Source organism: Propithecus coquereli, unplaced genomic scaffold (assembly GCF_000956105.1).
Source record: "Propithecus coquereli isolate 6110/MARCELLA unplaced genomic scaffold, Pcoq_1.0 Scaffold479, whole genome shotgun sequence".
NCBI lineage: Eukaryota > Metazoa > Chordata > Mammalia > Primates > Indriidae > Propithecus > Propithecus coquereli.
In genome coordinates this window covers 878,827-901,844 of record NW_012150607.1, presented here as the reverse complement: position 1 = coordinate 901,844, position 23,018 = coordinate 878,827, and the positions used below count along the sequence as shown (strand labels likewise).

General features: G+C 38.0%; 1 protein-coding gene across 1 annotated transcript in view; it reads right to left on the bottom strand.

The window, feature by feature from the left end:
- Window positions 1-18,126, bottom strand: part of YTHDC1 (YTH domain containing 1) — a 36,772-nt gene extending 18,646 nt beyond the window's left edge. The window contains exons 1-6 of the mRNA XM_012655497.1: window positions 17,731-18,126; window positions 5,086-5,187; window positions 4,417-4,745; window positions 3,883-4,300; window positions 638-727; window positions 110-168 (exon numbers count right to left, since the gene is read on the bottom strand). Coding sequence (XP_012510951.1) covers window positions 110-168; window positions 638-727; window positions 3,883-4,300; window positions 4,417-4,745; window positions 5,086-5,187; window positions 17,731-17,758 — 1,026 coding nt within the window. The 5' untranslated portion in view covers window positions 17,759-18,126. The remainder of the gene's footprint in view (window positions 1-109; window positions 169-637; window positions 728-3,882; window positions 4,301-4,416; window positions 4,746-5,085; window positions 5,188-17,730) is intronic.
- Window positions 18,127-23,018: the final 4,892 nt, after the last annotated feature.

Below are 23,018 nucleotides of genomic sequence, written 5' to 3'. Positions count from 1 at the left end.
CTTAATATATCAGAACATTACTACATTAAAACCAACTATTAATGGAGAACTAATAAGGCAAAATAATGACTTTATGCAGCATGCAATGGAAACAATTTCAAATTTAAATGATACCTTTTCGGACAGCACGAACGGAAGATGATAATTTCTCATGCTTCTTTTCTGAACCTGTATTTAGCCAAAGTACATTTGTTCAGATTGAGCTTTAATAGAGATAAGACAAAATTTCTACAGTCTTGTCACATAAAATTCTCATTCAAGACAAATTATTCCTCCTGGCGCACCCACACACACAAAAAAATACTTCTCAATGTGTACGAGTGTTTTGCTTTTTGGGTTGTTTGGATTTTTTAAAAAAATATATTTGAACAATTTCCCACTCAGAAAACTAGTCACTGAATCATCATCTTCCAAGAAAAAAAAAAAAAGTAAAAATTCCACTTAAGCAATAACAGAACAGGATTAAAATAATAAGAAAAAGCTTAGTTTCCTCTAGAATTATTACACTGAACATGCCAAAATCAGTACTAATGGACATCAACAAGTTCACACTAAACTACAGCCTCCACACACTTCTAAAGCAGATTACATTAGAATCGGTCAGATATGATCACAAATAAAGGTAAAATGAGAATACCTGCATACGACTCTGAGGCAGAGCTTCCACTTCTATCAAAAACAATTGGAGATATGCCTCTAGCTCTCTTCCTTTCCTTCTTTTTCTCATCTAAAAAGAATCCAAACAAGAGTTTTTCAAATATCACAATACAGAAACTAACACAAGTAATCAAACAAGAATGTATCATCATGTGTCTGGTTTTTGCACGGCCCTTATATTAGTCCATCTTTATCTCTTCTCCCGATCCCTCAATTTCCTCAGAAAGTGTTCTATTTTCAAGACACTGCTCAAAAACTATGTGACGCCTAACTATTTAAAGAGCTTTAAATAAATTCTCTCCCTTAATTCTCAGAACAAGTTCTTGAGCTATTCTCATTTACAGATGAAGAAACCTCAGCTTATGGGGGGGGTTAGGCAACTTGGCCAGGGTCTAGGTTCCTGGTTGGCAGAACTTAGACTCAAAGGCAGGTCCCCTGGGTTGGGAGTACAAGCTCTGAGCTCTATTCTTATCAAGTGAATGAAAAAGATATTTTACTACTATCCTGGAAAGGGAACTACATGTCTAACCAGTTTTGAGGGTTTTTATTGTTGCTGTTGTTATTACTATTTCCTGGTTCAAGGTACTAAAGATCCCTTACTGAGATAAGGCAGGGGACAAAATAGAAGCAGAAGATCTTGCCCAATTGTTTTTATATAACGCTAAACTTAGCATTAGTATGAAACCTCTAAAAGGAATTTTCCTCTTTTTTAATAACTCCCACTGCTCTTATCACCCCCTCCCCCCGACTATTACCTCAGGGTCAAAAAAAAAATGAAAGTCATCTAATAAAAGTTTTATCGATGAGCATATTGCTTTTATAAAGATGTTACTAAAAATTCTCCAGAAAAAATAAGGTAAAATAAACTGCAATCTAGAATATTCGTAACAGAAACTAAACTGTGAGATCCCTGGTATTTAAAAACTGGCATCTCCATAGGCAGGTGCGGTGGCTCACGCCTGTAGTCCTCAATCCTTGGGAGGCTGAGGTTGGAGGATTGTGTGAGGCCAGGGGTTCAGAATCAGCCTGGGCAACATAGCCCTACCTCTACAAAAGATTAAAAAAAAAAAAAAGAAAAAAATTAGCCAGGCATGATGGTGCTTGTCTGTAGTCCTAGCTACTCAGGAGGCTGAGGCAGGAGGACTGCTTGAGGCCAGGAATTTGAGACTGCAATTAGCTATGATAACACCACTGCACTACAGCCTGGGTGACATAACAAGACTCCTTCTTCATTAAAAAAAACCCCAAAAACCCAAAACCGGTATCTCCTAATTAAAAAGTTCCAAATCCATCCCATTTTTCTTTCATGAATTCTAAAAAGAAACTACCATATGAAAAAAATAATTTGCTGCACACTAAAAACAGTCCCAAATGCATGTTCCACATAAGGAATTCTCTTTTAATAAGGAAAATAAGGGTTCCAGGTATTTCTTTTAAAACAATGAACTTCTTCTATTAACAGATTTGATATCAAAATTTATTTAAAAATATAGGCTACCATTCAATTTGAAATGTCTTCTCCACAAAAGTAAAGTATCATCAAGTACCTAGCTACAGTACTGGCATCATCTAATCTAGCTTATTAAAAATGCAAATTATTTCAGGCCTTATCCATTTAAATAAGTCCCCTTTGACTTACACAAACATTCAAGTTTAAGAAACACTGTTCCTAACAGATATCAAAAAGAAGATTCTTTTTTATTTCAGCATATTATGGTGGTAAAACTGTTTAGGGTACTTATATTGCCCTTGGCCCTCCCTCCCCCCAAAAAGAAGATTCTTATAACAAAATGTTCCCTTCCCCAATGGGTGGTTTCACACATCCTCCACAATAAATGAACATTCAATGCATACTGCCAATGCAATTTTTGTTCCCTACCCATTAATACGAATTATAAAAGATATATCCCATCAGTTTGCAAAAAGCATGATGGGAGCATGAAATTAAAGATTCTAGTTTTTACATCAAACCTAACTACTCATCTATTTAACTCTTTAACCGCCTTAAAAAACTTGTTTCAACTCACAAACCTACAACTCTAGTGAACAAAAGGCTGATTTTACTACATTTTGCTTATGTAGCAATCTGGTAGCACCTTTACATAAGACAGTCATGAGACTTTAATCACCATAAAGTAGCCAGGGGTCTATAAGTACCCTGACGTCTCCTTGCTGTGCTCTCAGGGTTTCCTCTGACCAGAGGGCTCCTTCAGCCTAGTGACTGAAACTACCTGATAGTCACACATTTTTTTCTCACGGATGAGATAGGGGAAGAAGAGGCAGGACATGTAGTACTGAAAAAATGACCCAAGATAAGCTCTTACGCAATCTTTCCACAAGAACCTTATTTATACTCTTCTTTTCCATCTTGTACCTTTTCACCCCAGCCTCTGTGGACCCTGTCTCAGCCAGTCAACTCACAGGTACAGAATTAAGAAAAAAGTTTGTGCTCCCAAGGAAAAAAGAAAGAATTGTTTCGGTCCTGCTGACACATGATAGAAATCTAGGGGCATTTTCCCATGGAAATATTGTAATACCTAGTGGACATGTTTCTCGTGAATATACTTCGAGTACATTAGTGTTTTAAATAAGCTGTTGTCGACTGGTATGAAAACGTAAGAACTTACGACATAAAAATCTGAAATACATTTCCTTATAGAGAAACAATTGGACTTGTGTTCCTTTTTTCTGAGACAGAATCTCACTCTGTCTTCCCTGCAGTGTGCAGTGGCATATCGTAGCTCACTGCAACCTCAAACTACTTGGGCTCAAGTGATCCTCCTGCCTCAGCCTCCCGAATAACTGGGCCTATAGGTGCGCACCATGATGTCTAGCTAATTTTTCTATTTTTAGTAGAGATAGGGTCTTACTCCTGCTGAGGCTGGTCTCGAACTCCTGAGCTAAAAGCAATCCTCCCAACTCGGCCTCCCAGAGTGCTCGGATTACAGGTGTGAGTCACTGTACCCAGCCTGGATTTGTGCTCATTTACAACACACACAATCAATCTGAAGCTGGGAAACACCTTTACTGAAATATGCAAATCTCATTCAAATTATACACACCTATTTACAACACTCAATAGCATACAATTGACTATAAAAGATGGCAAGACAATCCTACTAATATCCCCCATCTCTCAAAAACTGTATAACTTGAACATTTTCAATAACTAAACAAATCAAGGTTTCTTCCCCCAAAGACAAAGTTTTACATAAAAAGTAGTACCTGATCCATCTGTGCCTGAACCAGATCTGACAGACCCATCTGTGAAGGAAACGGATTCAGAACCAGAGTCGCTGGCCTCACTTCGAGTGTCATAATCATTTCCCTCCTCCTTCTGGTCTCTCTCATCCTGTTCGTATTCTTCTTCTTCCTCCTCCTCCTCCTCCTCTTCTTCCTCCTCCTCCTCTTCTTCCTCCTCTTCCTCTCCATCTTCATCCACCTCTTCATCTTCTTCTACCTCTTCATCTTCCTCTACATCTTCTTCCACTCCTTCCTCCTCATTCTCGGTGTTGTTGCCTTGTTCATCGGAAGAACCACTGCTGCCAGTCTCACGGTCGGAGCCATATTCCTCAGAGTTCACTTCTTCCTTAGAAGACTGGCTGGATCTGCTTGCACGTCTATCCACTTCAAGCCCAACTCTCTGATGTTTAAAGAAAAAGGGAATCAGCAGTCATACAACAGACAAGGTCAGAGGGAATGAGTAGTTCTAAAGCATCAAAAAGCATTGCTGTTTTACATCTGCAATAATATCACTACCTCAGAACCATCTGGCGTAGGGGACTTGGTCCTCCTTTCAGGATCCCTTTTCCGGAGGCAAGTTTTTTCAGGTTGACTCTTATAAGGTTCTCTGGAGGCACTGCTTGACAGACGAATTTTCCGATCAGCATCTAGACGCTTATTTCGTTCAGATCTTTGATATTCCTCATTTTTGTATTCTGTGACTGATTTTCCTTTTGTACTAACTATTCTTTTGTTATTGCTAACAGATGAGCTCAATGGCTTAGAGATCAATTGTCTTGAATGGACAGAAGGCTTTTGTCGCTTGGTGTCAGTAGATTCCATTCGATCGCTTTTTCTTTTTGATCCTTTAAAATACAATTTAAAAAGACACAAAGTATTTGTAATATTCCACTTATTTCACCAAAGATTAACAGGGAGATTAATATACATCAGGGAGCATAAAGCCTCATTTCTTTAAAATGTCTTCTAAAGTATTTTTACTCCAGAGTTAATCTAAAAGAAAACATAGCTTTTGACTATTGGAACAAATCCATATATTTAATAACTTTCATCTATTAAAAAGAACAGTTTGTTACATGTTTGGTGTTAACCACCTTCAAGGAACAAGTACAAAAGCAGTTCTTAAGAAATTGCATCTCGTCTATTTATAGTCATTTTAACAAAAATAGTAGAAATCTTACATACCCTTTTTCTCGTTTTTATCTTGTTCACTCTCTGGATTATACAGTTCATCATCCTGTTCTGGTACTTCAGTCAAAATATCATCTAGAACATTAAGTTCTCCATCTGCAAATAAAATTAAGAATTAATAGAAAAAAATCAGTACCATTGCGCATTTATTTTAAGTACTGACTAAATGTAAGATCATAAGCCCCAAGGATTTTTTATTTCAGGATTATGACACAAGATTCATTTCTATAAAACAATACAAGGTAAAGGATATATACAGAGGTCTTCTACAAAGCTAGGAGTATACATTCCATAGGTTATAAAAAGATATACTGGGGTACACAAAAGGATTTTTATTTCAACCTTTAATTTCTAACTTGTGATGGCTTTAAAATGTACACAATAAATCAGTCTAGAAATACATGTGTACAATTTATAAATAACATTTATCAAAATGTGTACTCCCCACAACAGTACAAAGGAAAATCTAGTAACCTTATAGTGCAGAAATAAGGCAAATGCCAGCTTAATCAGGTAATCAAAGTTAACATCATCAATAATGGGACAAATCAGTATCACAGAACTGCTGTTATGATGCTCTAAGAAAAACAGAACAATGCTTTTGTGATATTCCTATGCAAAGTGCAAAATCTAACCCTACATATGCGGAAACATCAGACAACCCAAATTAAAGAGCATCCTAACATGTCACTGTCATGAAACACAAAGATTAAGAAACTATTCCATAATAAAGGAGACTAAAGAGATATGATAACTGAACACAACCCATGATCTGAAATATAACTGGGAAAACTACTGAAATCTGAATACGGCTTGTAGATTAGAGTAAGTATCAATGTTAATTTTCTGAATTGATAGTCCTATGCTTAAGTAAAAGAAAAGTCCTTATTTTTAGGAAATCGTTAAGTATTTAGGGGAAAAGATACACCATTTCTGCAACTGACAAATGGTTCTGAAAAAGAAAAAATTGTGCATGTGTACATAGATTGAAAGAGGATAAGAAAAACACAATAAATGTTAACATTTGCAGAATGTGGTTGGAGAGGAAAAGAAAATTCTCTGTACTACTCTTGTACCTATTCTGTTTATTTGAAATTATGTCAAAATAAAAAGTAAAAAAAAAAAAAAATCACTGATGTGCTACACAATCAAAAAAGTTGCAACCTGCTGGTGGATTATATAAGTTTAACTTGTTCAGAAAAGGTAACCATGACTATACTGACATTCAAGGATCATGAAAACAGCAAAGTTTTGTTTCCCTACCACCACCCTGTCCAACAAGACAAAATAAATATTAGAAATATATGCAGATACCACTTTAAACTGATTTTTTCCTTTTAATTCTCTCCAAAGAGAAAAGGAAAAAAAAAAAAAAGCTCATTTTTAAATAATATACTAAAACCTTTGTGCTTTTCTTAAGCACAAAGTATTCCAGTATCAAAAATGTCTTTCCAAATTTAAGATGTAGCAAAGGGTAAGTATAAAGTCATGAAAACTGATGAGACAGAAAAGTTGTATTTATGGCTCCAAGCAAAAAGCAAAGCCCACTCCAAGTATAGCAAAGTTTATTAATTAATCTGGGGTCTATGAACAGGTTAGATGGGATTCAAATTTCCCCAAAGGGGTAAGAATCAGTGTCTAATGAGACTGAAACAGTTAATGTAGGACGTAAGAAGGGAAATAAGCTCACACAAGAAATGGAAAAGGTTAACATTTTCCTTTATATTTGGAGACAGACAGTTTCTATTTAAGAAAGATATTTGAAAACTACTGTGTCCGGAATGGTATAATGATTAATTTTGTTGGGTGGTATCAATGCTGATCTGTACTTTACCATTTTCCTAAAATGAAAATATCCTATAATGGATTTTTATTTTTGTTTACTTATTTTTTTAACTGTTAGTTAAAATCCAGATATGCCAACCAAAAAAGCTTCTCTCATCCTCTAGATTTATGTTTTCACTAAAGACAAAATTCCCTCAGGATCTGAATGGTGACAGGGCGTGGTGGCCCATGGCTGTAATCCCAGCATTTTGGGAGGCCACTGCAGCCTTGGGTTTAAGCAATCCTATTGCCTCAGCCTCCAGAGCAGCTAGGACTACAGGCGCATGCCACCAAGCCCAGCTAATTCTTATTTTTTGTAGAGGCAGTGTCTCACTCTATGTTGCTCAGGCTAATCTCAAACTCCTGGCCTCAAACCATCCTCCTGCCTCGGCCTCCCAAAGTGCTGGGATTATAGGCATGAACTACCATGCCTGGCCAGAATCAAATATATTTGCAGAAGACAAAAATAAAAAACTTAAAACTATCACAACAAAATAGGCAATTAAATAAATACAGTGCTACACAAATCTTTTCATAGAGTCACTAGATCTTAATTAGAAATATCACTCCTAAGCCTGAATATTTACATGAAATTACATACTTTATATGTGCCAAATTTAATAAATACAGAATGAAAGAATTATGCAGGGGGTGAATTTAAATCCATTTAAATTTTAAAAACATGTCTAAATCATGGTTTCCCTATAAAAAGCAGTATTATTGTTTTAAAAAAGTGTTAATGAATTCAAATTCGTATATTAATTGCAGTTTTATAAAAGTACCTACAAACTTTTGCAAGACAAATATTAACCAATCCTTAATAAAATACTTTGCAACTTTACCATTTTATCACCATCACATGATGTATTATATACACACACGACATGAAATAAATAAGGCATGTCTTATCACCCATTACTTTGAAGATGAAGAAACGTAAGTTCAAGTTGACCAAATACATTTGTCTAATAACAGTGGAATATTTGTCTGGAGTTCAGGCTTTCTAAATCTATAGTTAAATTAGATGGGGAACATTAAAAACACCTTAAGCATAAAGAACACAACGCAAATGCAAAATATTAAAAGATTGTACGCATGTAGATTAATTTCAAATTAGTGCACTACAAAGTTCTGTATTTCCAACATTAAAACGTCTTAAATTTATTTGGATATTTAAGATCAACTACAACATCCTCACTTGATGATGCACACATTTTTATCTATATTATAGTCCATGACATCAATAAGCTGTGTGGTTGGTTTTACCACAAATTAACAAACTAAAACCTGCAGAATATGGCTCATGGCCTGTTTCTGTATGGCCTATAAGAATGGTTTTTATATTTTTAAGGCTTTTAAAAAAAATTAAAAAATTTGCCAACCCCTGATATAAACGACCATATTTTTAAGTTACTTTTCTCCACCACTGAAAGTATTTATATATTTACTGAAATAGGATAAACAGAGCAAAGAGATTTGGAGGCAAGAAAATGCAGGTTATTGCTTAAGAGCTAGGTATTAGGAAAGTCCCAGTTTTTCTGAGCTCGAGTTTCTCCACCTCTGATCACAGGCATTTAGAATAAAAAGATCAGTGTTAGGGAAAAAAAAGGAGGACAATTATTTGAATCTCCTAATGAATTTTTCAAACTTTAAATCTTTTCTCGTGACTAATAGACTCTAATAAACCCTACCTGCCCCAGCCCTTTTACTAATGACTTTGCGACATAACATACAAAATCTGGTCCAGAACATGAAACAAAATCCTTTCTTAAAACAATCCTTTCTTCAATAAAAAACAAGTACTAGCTACTGCTGTGTATCACCCCAAAACTTGGTGGCTTAAAACAGTAACAACTATTTTTGATTACGGCTCATAGTTCTGGGACTCAACTAGGGTCCCTCATGTGGCTGCAGTAAAATGCATGGGGCTGAAATCATCCAAAGGCTTGTTCAGTCACAAGTCTGGCTGATACCTAGGCTGGGAAGACTCAAAGCAGCTGGAGCATCTGGGGCACTGGACCGCTCTGTGGTCACTCTCCACTACAGCAGCTTCAGGGCAGGCAGACCTTTTACACGGTGGATCAGGACTCTGAATGTGCACTTCCAGAGAAAGGACCATGAAGACACTCAGCACCACCACCACAGGATTTTATTCAGAGGCAATCACGAAAGCCCACCCAGGTTCAAAGGGAACACATACTACACTTATTATTGGGAGGAGTGTCAATATGTGGTGGAGGTTTTCGAAGCTACCACATATACTTAGTTTTCTTTAACTGTAAGGATTTTAATTATATGTGTAAGGTGCATTTTTAAAAACCAAAAACTGGCTTTAAAAGGCCAAATGTTGGTGCTTATAGTATTGGATTATAAGGCTAACGTAAGCTGCTTCCTCCGGCCACTTCCCTCATTGGCTTAAAAAAGTACACTTTACACATATTTTAATTCATTTTTTCAATTTAGAAAGAATTAGTAATAAAAAAAAGAAACATTTTAATGCTCTCACAAGCTACTGCCGTTAAAGACTATAATCATCATTGGCATATCTTTTTTGGAAAGAAATAATTACCTCTTTAAGAAATAAAGTAACATCCGCTAGTTCTAGGGTGACTTTTTAAAACTCCCTTAATAAATGTTTTAAATCACTTTCTTTGTCTTGAAATATAGTATTACTAATACCCTATATAGAGAGATGTATACATTCAATTACTTCGCAGTAGTTGGCAGCAGCACCCCAAACAAAGAATATTAACAGTAAAATGAACAAAGGTTAGCAAATGCCAGATTAAGAAAACGTCTATATTCCTCCATCAAAAGGAATAAAAAAAAAAAAAACTTCTATAAACATACAATTCGTGACTACAAAAATAATCCTAATTTCTATGGGATAAAGCAATTCACAGCTGGGTGCAGTGGCTCATATCTGTAATACCAGCACCTTGGGAGGCTGAGGCAGGAGGATCGATCACTTGAGGCCAGGAGTTTAAACACACCAGCCTGGGCAACTTAGCCTTTACAAAAAAAAATTAGCCAGGCATGGTGGCAGCTACCTGGGAAGCTGAGGTGGGAAGACTGTTTGAGCCCAAGAGTTCGAGGACAACAGAGTGAGATCTCACCTCCAAAAAAAAAAAAAAGGCACTTCACAATGAAAGTTTTTTTTGATGTCTATACAGAGAACTATACAGACTTTAAAAATCATTTTTAAATCTCTAAAACTGTTTCAACATTAAGATGCCACAACAATATAGATTTTTTTCATAATGCGCCAGTGCTCAATGAAACAATACGTCATTTCCATTCAGAGCTAAAACTCAAAACCATCCAAAAGTTATACGTTAGTAACTTACACGATAAATCCAGCTCTTGGATGCTTTGTTTTTGAAAATTGCAAGGATTTAATATAAAAAAAAATCCCACTTTTTAAAAGGATTATTTGACCGTTAAGGGGCCCAGATTCTCACCTGGAAACAACCAGCTGGAGCAGTCCTGATAGTCTTCTGTCAAGACACAGAGAAGGTAACATATGTCAAGGTTCTGCATGAGACAATCTGACTCTATACCTGGTGAATCAGCGTATTTACTATTACTGCCTGAACATACACTACGCCTGCTCTTCCAAAAAACAAAACAAAACAAAAAAACACCGATAATACTATTACCTATTATATTAAGCAAGTACTTAATCTGTCTGACCCTAGTATACACACATGTCTGCAACCCTTGAATAACAATGATGTTAAACAACTTCAAATAAACTGAGGGTTCAGTTCAATAGACGCTGAGGCACAGGGACATTAAATTCCAGTTTCTGAATTCAGTATACAATACTTTGTAAGGTAAAAAAAAGGCAGAATACTAAAGGGGACACACCTACTCAACTCTGGATGCAAGCACAGTGTTGTCAGATCTTCCAAATTTTCAAGAGGATTTCCAAACTCAAATTTTTATGTGGAATTGCCTAACTTTTAAATGTTGCTTCAATTAAAAAAGAAAAAACACAAAAAACCAGTTGGTTGCTAGTTTGATTCCTCCATGAAAGTACAATCACGGGTGAATGTTTTGCATTCACATTATCTTCTGTGTATGGACTGCACTGTTGTCAGTGATGTAGGCTAGCACAATCTTAGTTACCACCACAAACTGAGTTTTGAGGTAAAGGTACAGATTCCCAGGGTATACGAAGTAAAAGAAGAATATAAAAAGAGTAACAATGTTTTTAAAGCCTCTTCAAAACCTGACAAGATGCTGGAAGTAACAAACCTAGTTTTCTGTTGCTTGATTGGGGTTTCTGTTTTAGGTAAACATGGGAACTTAATCTAACCGGCTTTCAAAGTAGTTTAACCATAGAAGGTTATGTATGCAGCAAAAATTCCAAAATGAAGCCCAAAGAAGTGACTTGACTAAAATCTCAAAACTCTGAATCCAAATTCAGTGCTTTTCCCATTATACTCAAATTTATCTTAATCTTTAAATTCCAGGCCAGGAAGGTCACAAACCTTAACTCCAGGGATATCAGTGTAGAAAATTAAACCTTATTACAGTCATTTTTTGATCCCAGAAGCTTCTGGGTCAGAAGATACAAAGTATAATTTATTTAAGGGTCCAGCATCAGACTTAGTATCTACAGAAAGGTAAAATATACTACACATTTTATTTCCCAACACCCAAGGCAAAAAAGTACATTATACTTTTTTTATTTTAATTCATTTAATATAGTTTTAGTGGGGTTTGGCAACGGTGCAAGATTTCCTGGAACTTCCCCTTCTATTATCTTGCAATGTACCTTTTATATTTAGACCAGTTTCTCAGCTACTTTTTGTCATTCAAAACTGTCATTCCTCTAAATCTGTGTCCTCAACTCCCAGGCCAGGCAGGGACCAGTACTGGTCTGTGGCCTGTCAGGAACCAGGCCGCACAGCAGGAGGTGAGCAGCGGGAAGCTTCATCTGTATTTACAGCCACTCCCCATCTGCTCCCCATCACTGGCATTGCTGCATGACCTCCACCTCCAGTCAGATCAGCAGTGGCGTTAGATTCTCACAGGAGGACAAACCCTACTGTAGACTGCGCATGCGAGGGATCTAGGTTGTGTGCTGCTTATGAGAATCTAATACCCGACGATCTGAGGTGGAGCTGAGATGGTGATGCTAGAGCTCGGGGGCAGCCGTCAATACAGATTATCATTAGCAGAGAGGTCTGAATGCACCCTAAATGTAATGCACGTGAACTATCCCAAAACCAACACCACCCCAACCTCCCTGGAAAAACTGTCTTCCATGAAACCGGTCCCTGGTGCCAAAAAGGTTGGGCACCATTGCTCTAAATGAAGTTAAGTGACTTGGAGTTCCCAGTCCAGTAACTCCAAAAAGCATACAATTGAAGTGTCTAAGAATAGCATTTTTAATTTTCTACCTTACTTCTATTATAGGTAAAACAAATACATAGGAATACCAATTACATACTCTATGCTTTACAGAGCCCTAACTGAAGTAAACCAGGAAAAGCAATTTTATGTGAAAGACTTACTATTTTGAGTGCCATAATATGTATATAACCATGTGCCACATAACTACGTTTTGTTCAACAACGAACCAATGAATTGCATATCAAATCATGGTCCCATAAGATGATAGTATCACATTTTTACTGCACCTTTTTTATGTTTAGTTATGTTTAGATACCCAAATAGTTACCATTGTGTTACAAATGTCTACAGTATTCAGAACAGTAACATGCTATAGCATGTGCTGTGATATATGATAGTAGCAATGGGCTATGCCATATAACCTAGGTCTAAAATAGGCTATGTCATCTAAGTTTGCATAAGCACACTCTATGAGGATCACACAATGAAACTGTTTAACGCCTTTCTCAGAATGTATCCCCATGGTTAAGCAACACCTGTGTACGTATGTACGCATATAACTGTGTGTGTGTGTGTGTGTGTGTGTGTGTGTGTGTACACAGTAGTCCCCCCGTCATCTGCCGTTTTGCTTTCCAAGGTTGAGGTTACCCATGGTCAAAAAATATTAAATAAAAAATTTCGAAAATAAATAACCCATAAGTATTAAATTATATGCCGTTCTGACTAGCATTCTCGTATTGTCCCACGCTGCCCTACCAGAGATAGGCATCATCTCTTTGTCCAGTGTATCCACACCATATATGCTACCTGCCATCAGTCACTTAGTAGCCATCTCCGTTAGCAGGTCAACGATCATGTTATCAGAGTGCTTATGTTTAAGTAACCCTTGTTTTACTTAATAATGGTCCCCAAAATACAAGAGTAGGAATGCTGGCATGTTGTTATAGTTATAATTGTTCTATTTTATTATTGCTGTTGTTAATCTCTAACTGTGCCTAATCTATCAATTAAACTTTATCATAGGTGTGTATGTACAGGAAAAAACAGTATATACAGGGTGGGTTCTGTAACATTCATGGTTTCAGGAATCCACTGTGGGTATTGGAACATATCTGCCAAGGACTGGGCAGGGGGACTACTGTATAACTTAAACTGAGAAACTCTTAGCTTTGGATGTCATATTGCATAGTCAGTTATTAACGAAGTCCAACCTTGCAAATATTCATGACATTGAGATAAAATTACTGTACGCCAGAAACCCCCTGATAAACAAGACACGCACACTCCTGGCCCTCATGGAGCTTCCAGTCTGATAAGGTAGAAAAGCATGTTATTTTGAAAATAGTAATTCATTATATACACTTTGGATAACTTTGGAAACTTTTGTAACTGTTCTTTACAGAGAACTTTGTAAGAGCTTAAGAAATAAAATTTATACAAGGTATTTATAACAACAGTAAAGATGTGCATTTCTTCCCTATATAGAAAAATGGCATTTAACATTAGTTAATACTAGCATTCTAACATCTTTCAAATCTACTTTTTGGACAAATAATCACCACAAGAATCACAGGGAGCTGGCAATCTGTCCAATTACACAGGCTTCAGCTTCTGAGTATTATAAAAGCTTTATGGAAGTTTATGTCTGCATATTACACAGCTCACATGTAAAACCCAATAATTCAAGAACTCTATCAACAAGAGTTTGACTGCTCCGTAATTAATATAATTGCAAATTTCTCCAACTTAGACTCATTTCTTACCAAGATCTTTTACCTTATTAGGTCATTAAATTTGAAATGTCCAATTCTGAATCAAAAGTGTGATTTATTATACCTCAAACAAGCAGTACAATTAATCAAAGTCTGTGCCTAAACTATTGACAGAGTTTTGCCATCTTAATGGTAGCTTGTTTACACCAGCAGCAAAGAAGCCTAGACAGCAAGTGGTGATGAAATTGAGAAAGGTGTTTTCCACAGCTTGCTGAGAATGGAAAATTTTTTCTTGCAAGAAGTGGTCCAAAGCCTGGAAGAACTGGTAGTCAGCTGGTGCAAGCTCTGGTGAATACAGTGGATGACAGAGTTTCCAAGTCCAGCTTCTGTAGTTTGAGCACTGTTGTTTGTGAGACACGTGGTCCAGTGTTGCCTTGCAAGAGGACTGGCCTGTCTCTATCAACTAATCTCGGCTGCTTAATTGCAAGCATCCTTATCATTTCATCCAACTGGTTGCAGTAGATCGATTGACCAGGTTTCATGAAGCTACAGTAGATAACACCAGTGCTGGACCACCAAACAGACATCATTAGCTTTTTTGGATGAATATTCGTTTTGGGACCGTGTTTTGGCACTCCATCTTTAACCAACCAATTTGCCCAACGCTTACTATTGTCAAAAAGAATCCATTTTCCATCACACATAATGATACTGTACAGAAACAGTTTGCCTTTATGTTGTGACAGCACAGAAAGGTAAGCTTCAAGATAGCCTCTCTTCCGACCCTCATTTAATTCATGTGGTACCCATCTATTTGATCTATCAAAGCTGATCTATCAAGCTTCTTTAATTTGCAGATTTGTTTCAAATGGTCCAATATTGCTGGGACAGTAACATCAAACCTTGCTACTAATTCACACAAAGGATGAGAAGGATTCGCTTCTGCTACAGCTTTCAGCTCATCATTATCCACCTTGGACTCAGGTCACTCACACGGCTCCATTTCAAGTTTAAAATCACAAGAACAGAACTTCTCAAATCACTGATGTACTGTGTGTTCATTAGCCACATCCTCCCCAACACTTCGTTGACATTTTGAGCTGTCTGTGCTACATTGGTTCCACAATGGAACTCATATTCAAAAATAACATGAATTTTTGACTTATCCATGGTTTCACAAAAATTGCTCCAAAAAAAAAAAATTTGAAAGATACTCATAAGCCAAAACGTGCATTTGTGAGACTGAGGATGTATCTTCACAATAAAGGTAAAACAAGAAGTGTCAAAGTGAAATGTCAGAGATATCAACTGTCAAGACTTAAGGAAATCAGACATTTCATATTAACCAATTAAGAAGGGACTTAAGCTTTGTGACATGACTACGATTCTAACAGTGTTTATCTTTATAATTTCCTAATGTTTCATATAAAATAACTGATGAGAATAAACTGCTTACATTCCCACTGATTTAAGAGAGGAGTTGTCAAGTACTGATTCCGATTCTACAATTCTAGGGGAACGACAGTGCTCAAAGCAAGTAATACACCCTTTGGGTTATTCCAGAACTCTTCCAAAATTAAATAAACCAACTCCAGTAGGTATTTGCTAGCTTTCCATGCAGCCCAGAGACAATTTCTGTTCTAAACTATAACGAAAAGCACTTATATCAGAACTTTTATTTATTTATTTTTTTTTTGAGACAGGGCCTCACTGTCTCCTGGGCTAGAGTACAGTGGAGTCGTCATAGTTGACTGCAACCTCACACTCCCTTGGCTCAAGCAATCCTCCTGCCTCTGCCCCCAAGCAGCAAGGACCACAGGTGCACACCACTGTGCCTGGTTAATTTTTTCTATTTTTTTTTGTAGAGACAGGGCCTAGCTCTTGCTCAGGCTGGTCTCGAACTCCTGACCTCAAGCAATCCTCCCACCTCAGCCTCCCAGAGTGCTAGGATTACAAGTGTGAGCCACTGCGCCCAGCCCATGTCATAATTTTTGAAATAGAGAAGTTCAGTTATGGAAATTAAGTTTTTTAAAAAACTAAACAAATATGAAGCAAAAAAAAAAAAAAACCCTTTCAAAAGTTGGAAAATCTATCCTATGTATTACTAATAGGTGACATTACCACTTCCCAATAATAGTTGCAAAGTTTATGCACTTGGAGTGCATTATCATCACTAAATCCATGTCAAAAACAATACTTTTAAATCTAGTTTTCTTCTTTGATGTGTATTATTGCATCTACGGTTATTACCTGACTTCTACGTATGTTCATCGTAACAGACAATATATTCTTGAGAAGTAATGAATGTCACTCGTTTTTGTATTTGGTTCATCTCGCCTATCACAATCACTAGACTCCCATACACACGGCTCATAAATTACACAATCAAATGTTTACTACTGAATTCTTATTAAGATCATGTATTTTAATAACTAAGCTTACTACTAATTAAAAGCATTTTCCTTTATTCACTAACACCATACAACCCTACATCCACATTCCTTCGGGATTTCTCAAAAAAAAAAAAGGGGGTGGGGGAGATTTTTAGGATTCAGTTTAAGCACGGAAAGAAAACTGCAACAACCCAATCAACGGACTGCTTTAGGATAAGGGCAATATCTTAAGCATATTCCCAACCATTCCACTTCACAAGCTTGCTCCTATCCTAGAGCAGGTCACTGAAGCATGAAGACTCTCCTGATGGAGAAATCAGAAAAACTGAAGAAAAAAAGATTACAGGCCTAATGCAACTTGACCCTAGAGCCCACTTAACAAACCCTCCCTCCAAATTAATTAGCCATACGGATGAGATCTGTGAGATACAAGGCAGCAACTGTGTCATATTTTCATCAACTATACTTTCCCAAGACTATCATGTTCACCTTAGCGTTGAAATAGATCTTTAGGTAGCATCTAATTTAGACCACGCTCCAGACAGATATTGATCCAGGATCTACATTAACATCTCTAGGGCCCAGGAGCTCGGTAATTCAAAAGACAAGACATCCCATTCGAATAACATCAGTTCTTCCTATATTTCATTGAAATTTTATTCCTCCAACTCTCTCCATAACTTGCACACTTCGGCAGCTACACACAACGTGTATGTTATCTAGCAGAATAGTAGCCAGGATTTTTCTGCCAGCACTAAGTCACAATTCTTTTCAAATACCATGCTTTCCAAAATAAGTATTCGAGTAACAAAATGGGCAATTCTTGTCACTTTGCCAATTTAACAGGAACAGCCAGAAGTTACTTGTAGGTATTTCTAGAGATTAATAATCTACCTGTACCACTGCTTAAACATGCTCACTCAGCACACTAAAAGCGTTGATCGCGACATTAAAGGCTTCCAAAATTTAGCATAACAAAAAAAAAGGTTGTCCTGAAAATGCGCATTACATCCGCATAATCTTACCAGGAAATAAATCTAGGGGCCTGCAACTCAGAATAGGCCCTCTCCCAGCCGCGCCCAGGACAGCTAAACGGAAAGTCAAGCGTGAAATCCGGATCAAAGGAAAACCCCAGGCGAGAAGAAATACTAGGCCATATGGAGACGGAGGACGAAAGGACGGGCCTGGTCTCTGCCAATGAGTCCAAGCGTCTTCGTGGGGGCGGCCGGCTCGGCGCGAGGCACGCTAAACCCCCCAACCCCCAGCCCCGCCCCGCACAAACGACCACCGCTCCACCACCCCACTCCCGAGCCCCGCCTCCGCCCGTCACCTTTCTCCGCACTAACCTTTTTCCTCCCGGCTGTCCGCCGCCATTGCTCCCCTCCGGTTTCCGCTGCCGCCGCCGCCGCCGCCGCCGCTGAGATGCGACTCGCGCGGGCGCTGCAGCCGCGGCAGCAGCAGCACAGGCCCGTCCGTCAGTCCGGCCGCCCGGCTGCGCGCTTCGCACTTGGCCTCGAACGCTCACCCTTCTCGACTCTTCCCGTTTCTTCCCTTTCTCCCTTCCTTCCTTTCACTCCAGCCTCCACAAACCTAGGCCCAGCCTTCCCGTTGGGACTCAGCCACGGGCGAGGGTAAGGGGGAGGGAAGGGAAACAGATGGCGACGGCGGGAGGCGCTAAAATGGAGCCTGCTTCCTGCGTGAAACAATCCTGCTCCCGAAATGCCCTGCGCTGTTTACGCTTCGTTCCTCTCTGGGAACGTCACAGTGCGGAGAGAGGCGGGGAGGCCAAGGGAACGTGACGTGACGTCATCACGTCGCCCCGCCCCCCCCGCAGCCCAGACGCCCTTGGAACAGTCTTAGTTTCCGTGATTAGGTTGTTCAGGTTGTTTGTGGATGGCGTGCTGTGCTGCGTACGCGCACATGGCGCAGTTTTCCCATCTGAAACGCAGTGGAGACCCTGGCAGGCTTTCTCAGCTGGAGGCAAACATGTTGCCTGTCGCTCTACAGGACTCCTGATTTAGTTCTAGAAATCCGGGTCTTACTTGGGACAGGTTTGGGCTAGTCCCTTCTGTGTACCAGATGTACTTTCTTAGTTGGGGTCCCAGGCTTACCCAAAGGTAGTGCAGCATGCATCCGACTCACCTGTAGTCACGAAAGCCTGCTTGTTTTGTTTGAAAATTTTGTTTTTAATTGGGGAAAGGAATTATACTGTATTTTAATATGGCTTTGGAATTCACATAAAAATTTAAACGTTTATTGAGACCCTACCTTACACTGTTGATTTAAACACATCATGGAGGAAACTACAGAAGTGGACCAACAGTTATGTAACTGCATAATGTGGTAAAGTCCATAAGAGAAACTTGCATAAGGTTCATTGTCCAAAAAAATGAAGATGTAATGTTGCTTCACTGCACAGTAAGTTACAAGGGAAAGAAAATTCGGAAGAAAGGAAACAAGATAACTTCACGTTCAGAGAAAGACAAGCAGTCTACAGAGTGTTGGTCATTGATGGTCAAGAGTTGAGGCCAAACTGAAGAAGATTTTAAGCAGCAGAAAAACACAGAGCTTTGTTTGGAGCCATGGGGAGGTTGGCTTGGAGGGAAAGAGTGAGAGTAGGAAAAATAATTCAGTAAATAAAACACCCAGCTATGTGTCAGATGCTGGGGAATCAAGGGTGAACAAGACAGTATATCTGCTTTTAAGGAATTTTCAATGTAAAATAGGGAAGAGGCAAGTTATCAGGAAATTATTGTGTAAGAATAGTAGCAAAAAATGGTATGTTCTTATCGTGTGCCAGATACTGTTCTGAGCACTTGGCCTACACAATTTTATTTCATCTTCCAAAAACCCTATTATATTATTAGCTCTGCTTTACATAACGGGAAAGAGAAATAATATGAAATTAAAGTCCTCAATGTCACAGGGCTAGTAGTAAGTCACATGGCATGATTCAAATCCATGCAACTTGGCTGCAGCCCCCCCCCCCACTTGCTAATATTGCCTACTCTTGATAATATTGTCTTCTGTGGAGTAAGGTCAGGGTGTTATTGGAACCCAGAGAGGCATGTCTCTTAGACTGGTGGAGGATAAAGAGCTGAGTCAAGGAAGGCTTTCTGCAGAAAGGGAAATGAACCCGAACTGTAAACCGAAAAGACTTGGTTGAGGTGAAGGGGAGAAATGACAAGAAGGGAAAGCAGAGGAATAGTTTGCAAGTGAAAAGGCCCTAACTGGCAGAGCTGCCCCTGGTTCAATTCAGATTGATACTGAATAGTCAGGCCAGGAGGGTGGGGAACCTGAAGCTTTAAGGCCACTTGTGGCCATCTAGGTCCTCAAGTGCAGCCTTTTGACTGAATCCACATTTTACAGAACAAATCCTTTTATTTGTATTAATACATTTTTGTTCATCTTTTATATTTTTATTTTATTTTTGAAATGAACGTATCTAAAATACCAAAGAATAAAATAACTTTCAACGAAATAATCCTCCCAGATTGACTGGGACAATTAGAACATTAGTAAGCCAGAGGGGCTAAATAGACAGCTGCTACGTTCATGGTTTAATTCTAACTTCCCCTATCTCACTGGCACCACTACCAGTGAGTTTATGGGGGGTTGAATACACCAGTCTGTTATCAGCCTTTGACAACGGTGCACTGTGTTTCTGTTTGAAGTGGAATTTGTGAATAGCTGCATAGCTCCACGGTATTTTTTAATTCTGTCTGCTTAATAGCCTGTCATGTCGAAGAAGACCAAGAGAATGCTAAAGGAAAAGAACAGATTTTTAAATAAGGATTGAGAATTGCAATATTATCTTGTTTCTGCTATAGATAGGATGATTTGCTTGCTTTGTCATACTGCAATATCAACATTAAAGAAATTCAATGTTCATCAGCATTATAACACTCATAAGGACCACAAATATTTTAAATTAGAGAGAGAGGCATGAAAGGTCATATTGCAAAAATTGAAAGATGAAAAGCAAAAGCAAAGATAATTCTTTCAAGCAACAATAAGACTTGGAAATAATCCCACTGAAGCAACTAATAAAGTAGCTTATATACTCAGGGAAAAAAGGGAAACCATTCAGTGATGTAGAAATTGTGAAAGAAAGCATTGTTGAAGTTGTAGGATACTTAGACCCTGAAAATGTTTCAAAGTAATACAAACTGCCTCTTTCAAGAAGAACCATAACTGATCAGCAGCACGAATTAGGCTTCAATTTAAGAGGACAACTTCATGCAGTACTTCGAAGGAAAATGCATATTATTCAATCACTTTGGATAAATCAACTGATACTACTAACTCCGCAGAGGTTTTATTCTTCATTTGGGTCATAACAGAAGGTTTTCTTTGCTATGAAGAGTTACTTGCTTTGGGCACTCTTGCAAACAGAACATGGGGAATAGATATCTTCAACAACTTTCAAGATAAATGTTGTGAAGTTGGACTGAATTTGGTAAATTTAATAAGTGTATGTATAGATAGTGCACCTTCCATGAAAGGAAAACATGAAGAGTTTATTGCACCGATTTAAAAAAAATATATTAACAAGGCTGGACATGGTGGCTCACACCTGTAATCCTAGCACTTTGGGAGGCCAAGGCAGGAGGATCACTTGAGCTCAGGAATTCAAGACCAGCCAGAGCAAGAGCAAGACCCTGTCTCTATGAAAAAAAATAGAAAAAATTGGCTGGGCATGTTGGTGCACACATGTAGTCCCAGCTCCTCGGGAGGCTGAGGCAGGAGGATTCCTTGAGCCCAGGAGTTTGACGTTGCGGTGAACTATGATGATGCAACTGCATTCTAGCCAGGGCAACAGAAAGAGTGAAACTCTGTCTCAAAAAAAAAAAAGTGTTAACAGGTCCAGATGTTCTCATTTCTTTTCATTGTATCTTGCATCAGAAACCTTTCTGTGTTAAAGATACTATTTTAAGTGATACTTTGCAACAAGTTATAAGCATTGTTAACTATTAACATTTTGAAGCAAATGCAACACAGCATTGTCAGTTTCATTACAGGCTAAAGTTGAACAATGAGGTATTCAGTGTGGATTTGTTGTATCATTCTAAAGTGCATTGGCTATTGCAGGGACAGATGTTAACCAAAATTTTATCTCTATGAGAATAGATAGTTAAGTGTTATAAGAACATAATCAGCAATGTGAATTATTGAAAGAAGATTTCTATAGGGATGCAGCATTTCTGTGTGATATCATGTGAAATCAAAATGACTTGAATATTTCTTTGCAAGGTAAAACTAGGTCTATATATGATATGTGGCAAAAAAATCCAAGCATTTTGAAAAAAGCTGTCTTTCTTTCAAAACACTTCTTCAAAAGGAAATTTGGATGAACATTTTCCCCAGTTAACGAAGGTCATTGATGAACGGGATGATATATGTAAATCATTTGAAGAATACACAGCTGTTGTAGACCTATTAATTGGAGAATACAATGAAAGGTTCACTGACTTTGAGAATCATGACATCACACTCAAATTAGCGTTTTGGCCTCACTTACTTGATATCACCAAGGCACCTAAAGAACTATAGATAGAATTGATTGAGCTCTCAGTAGTAGATGACATTTTAAAGTCATTGTTTGACGTTAAGAAAGATCCAATTGAAATATGGAAAAATGCAGTAGAATACCCACGCCTTCAGCAACATGCCTAAAAAATGCTTTCTTGCTTTTCAACCACTTACTGCTGAGAATCTAAATTCTCCCAACTAACCCAAATCATCACTGCCCTTAACGTTACAGATGACTGACACCCATCTAGAGGACCAACTGAAACTGTGGACCTCCATGCTGCAACCAAATATTCAAATGCTTTCCAACAAAAAGCAGACATAACAAAGTGATTAGAAGGTTAGTTCACTTTAAAATTAACAAACAGTTTTCATTTTTAAAAATTATTAAGTACTTAGTAGTTAGATTTCTACAAAATAATGCACATTTTTAAGTATATCTAGTTAAAGTTTCTTGAATGCAGTCTTATTGGATTACAGCTAAATTAAAGCAGGCTTCCAACATGAAAATATTCCCCAGCCCTGGGTTAGGTAAGAAGAGGATGCATGAAGAAGAGTATTATTATATGATGATCTACTTATTTATTAATTCAGTCAACTAGTATTTATTAAGTTTCTAGTTAGTACCAAATATTGCTCTAGGTTCTGGGGTTAAAATATATAAAAATACACAATATCCTGGAATAAAAAATATATATATATATAAATATATTTTATATAGTTGGTATAGTTTAAATACCCCCTGCAAAACTCATTTTGAAACTTAATCAGCAATGTGGCAATATTGAGAGATGGAACCTTGAAGAGGTGATTGAATCATGAAGGCTCTGCACTTAACAATAGGATTGATCCATTAATGGATTAATGGGTTATCATGGGAGGGGAACTAGTGGCTTTATAAGAAGAGATGGAGAGACCTGAGCTAGCATATTAGCATGCTCAGCTCCTTCTCTAAGTGTTTCCCTGAACCACCGCAGGATGCTACAGAGCCGACCCCCCCCACCCCCAGCAAAAAGGCCCTCAGCCTTGGACTTCCCACCCTCCATAAATGCAAGAAATAAATTCCTTGTCTTTATAAAGCACCCAGTTTCAAGTATTCTGT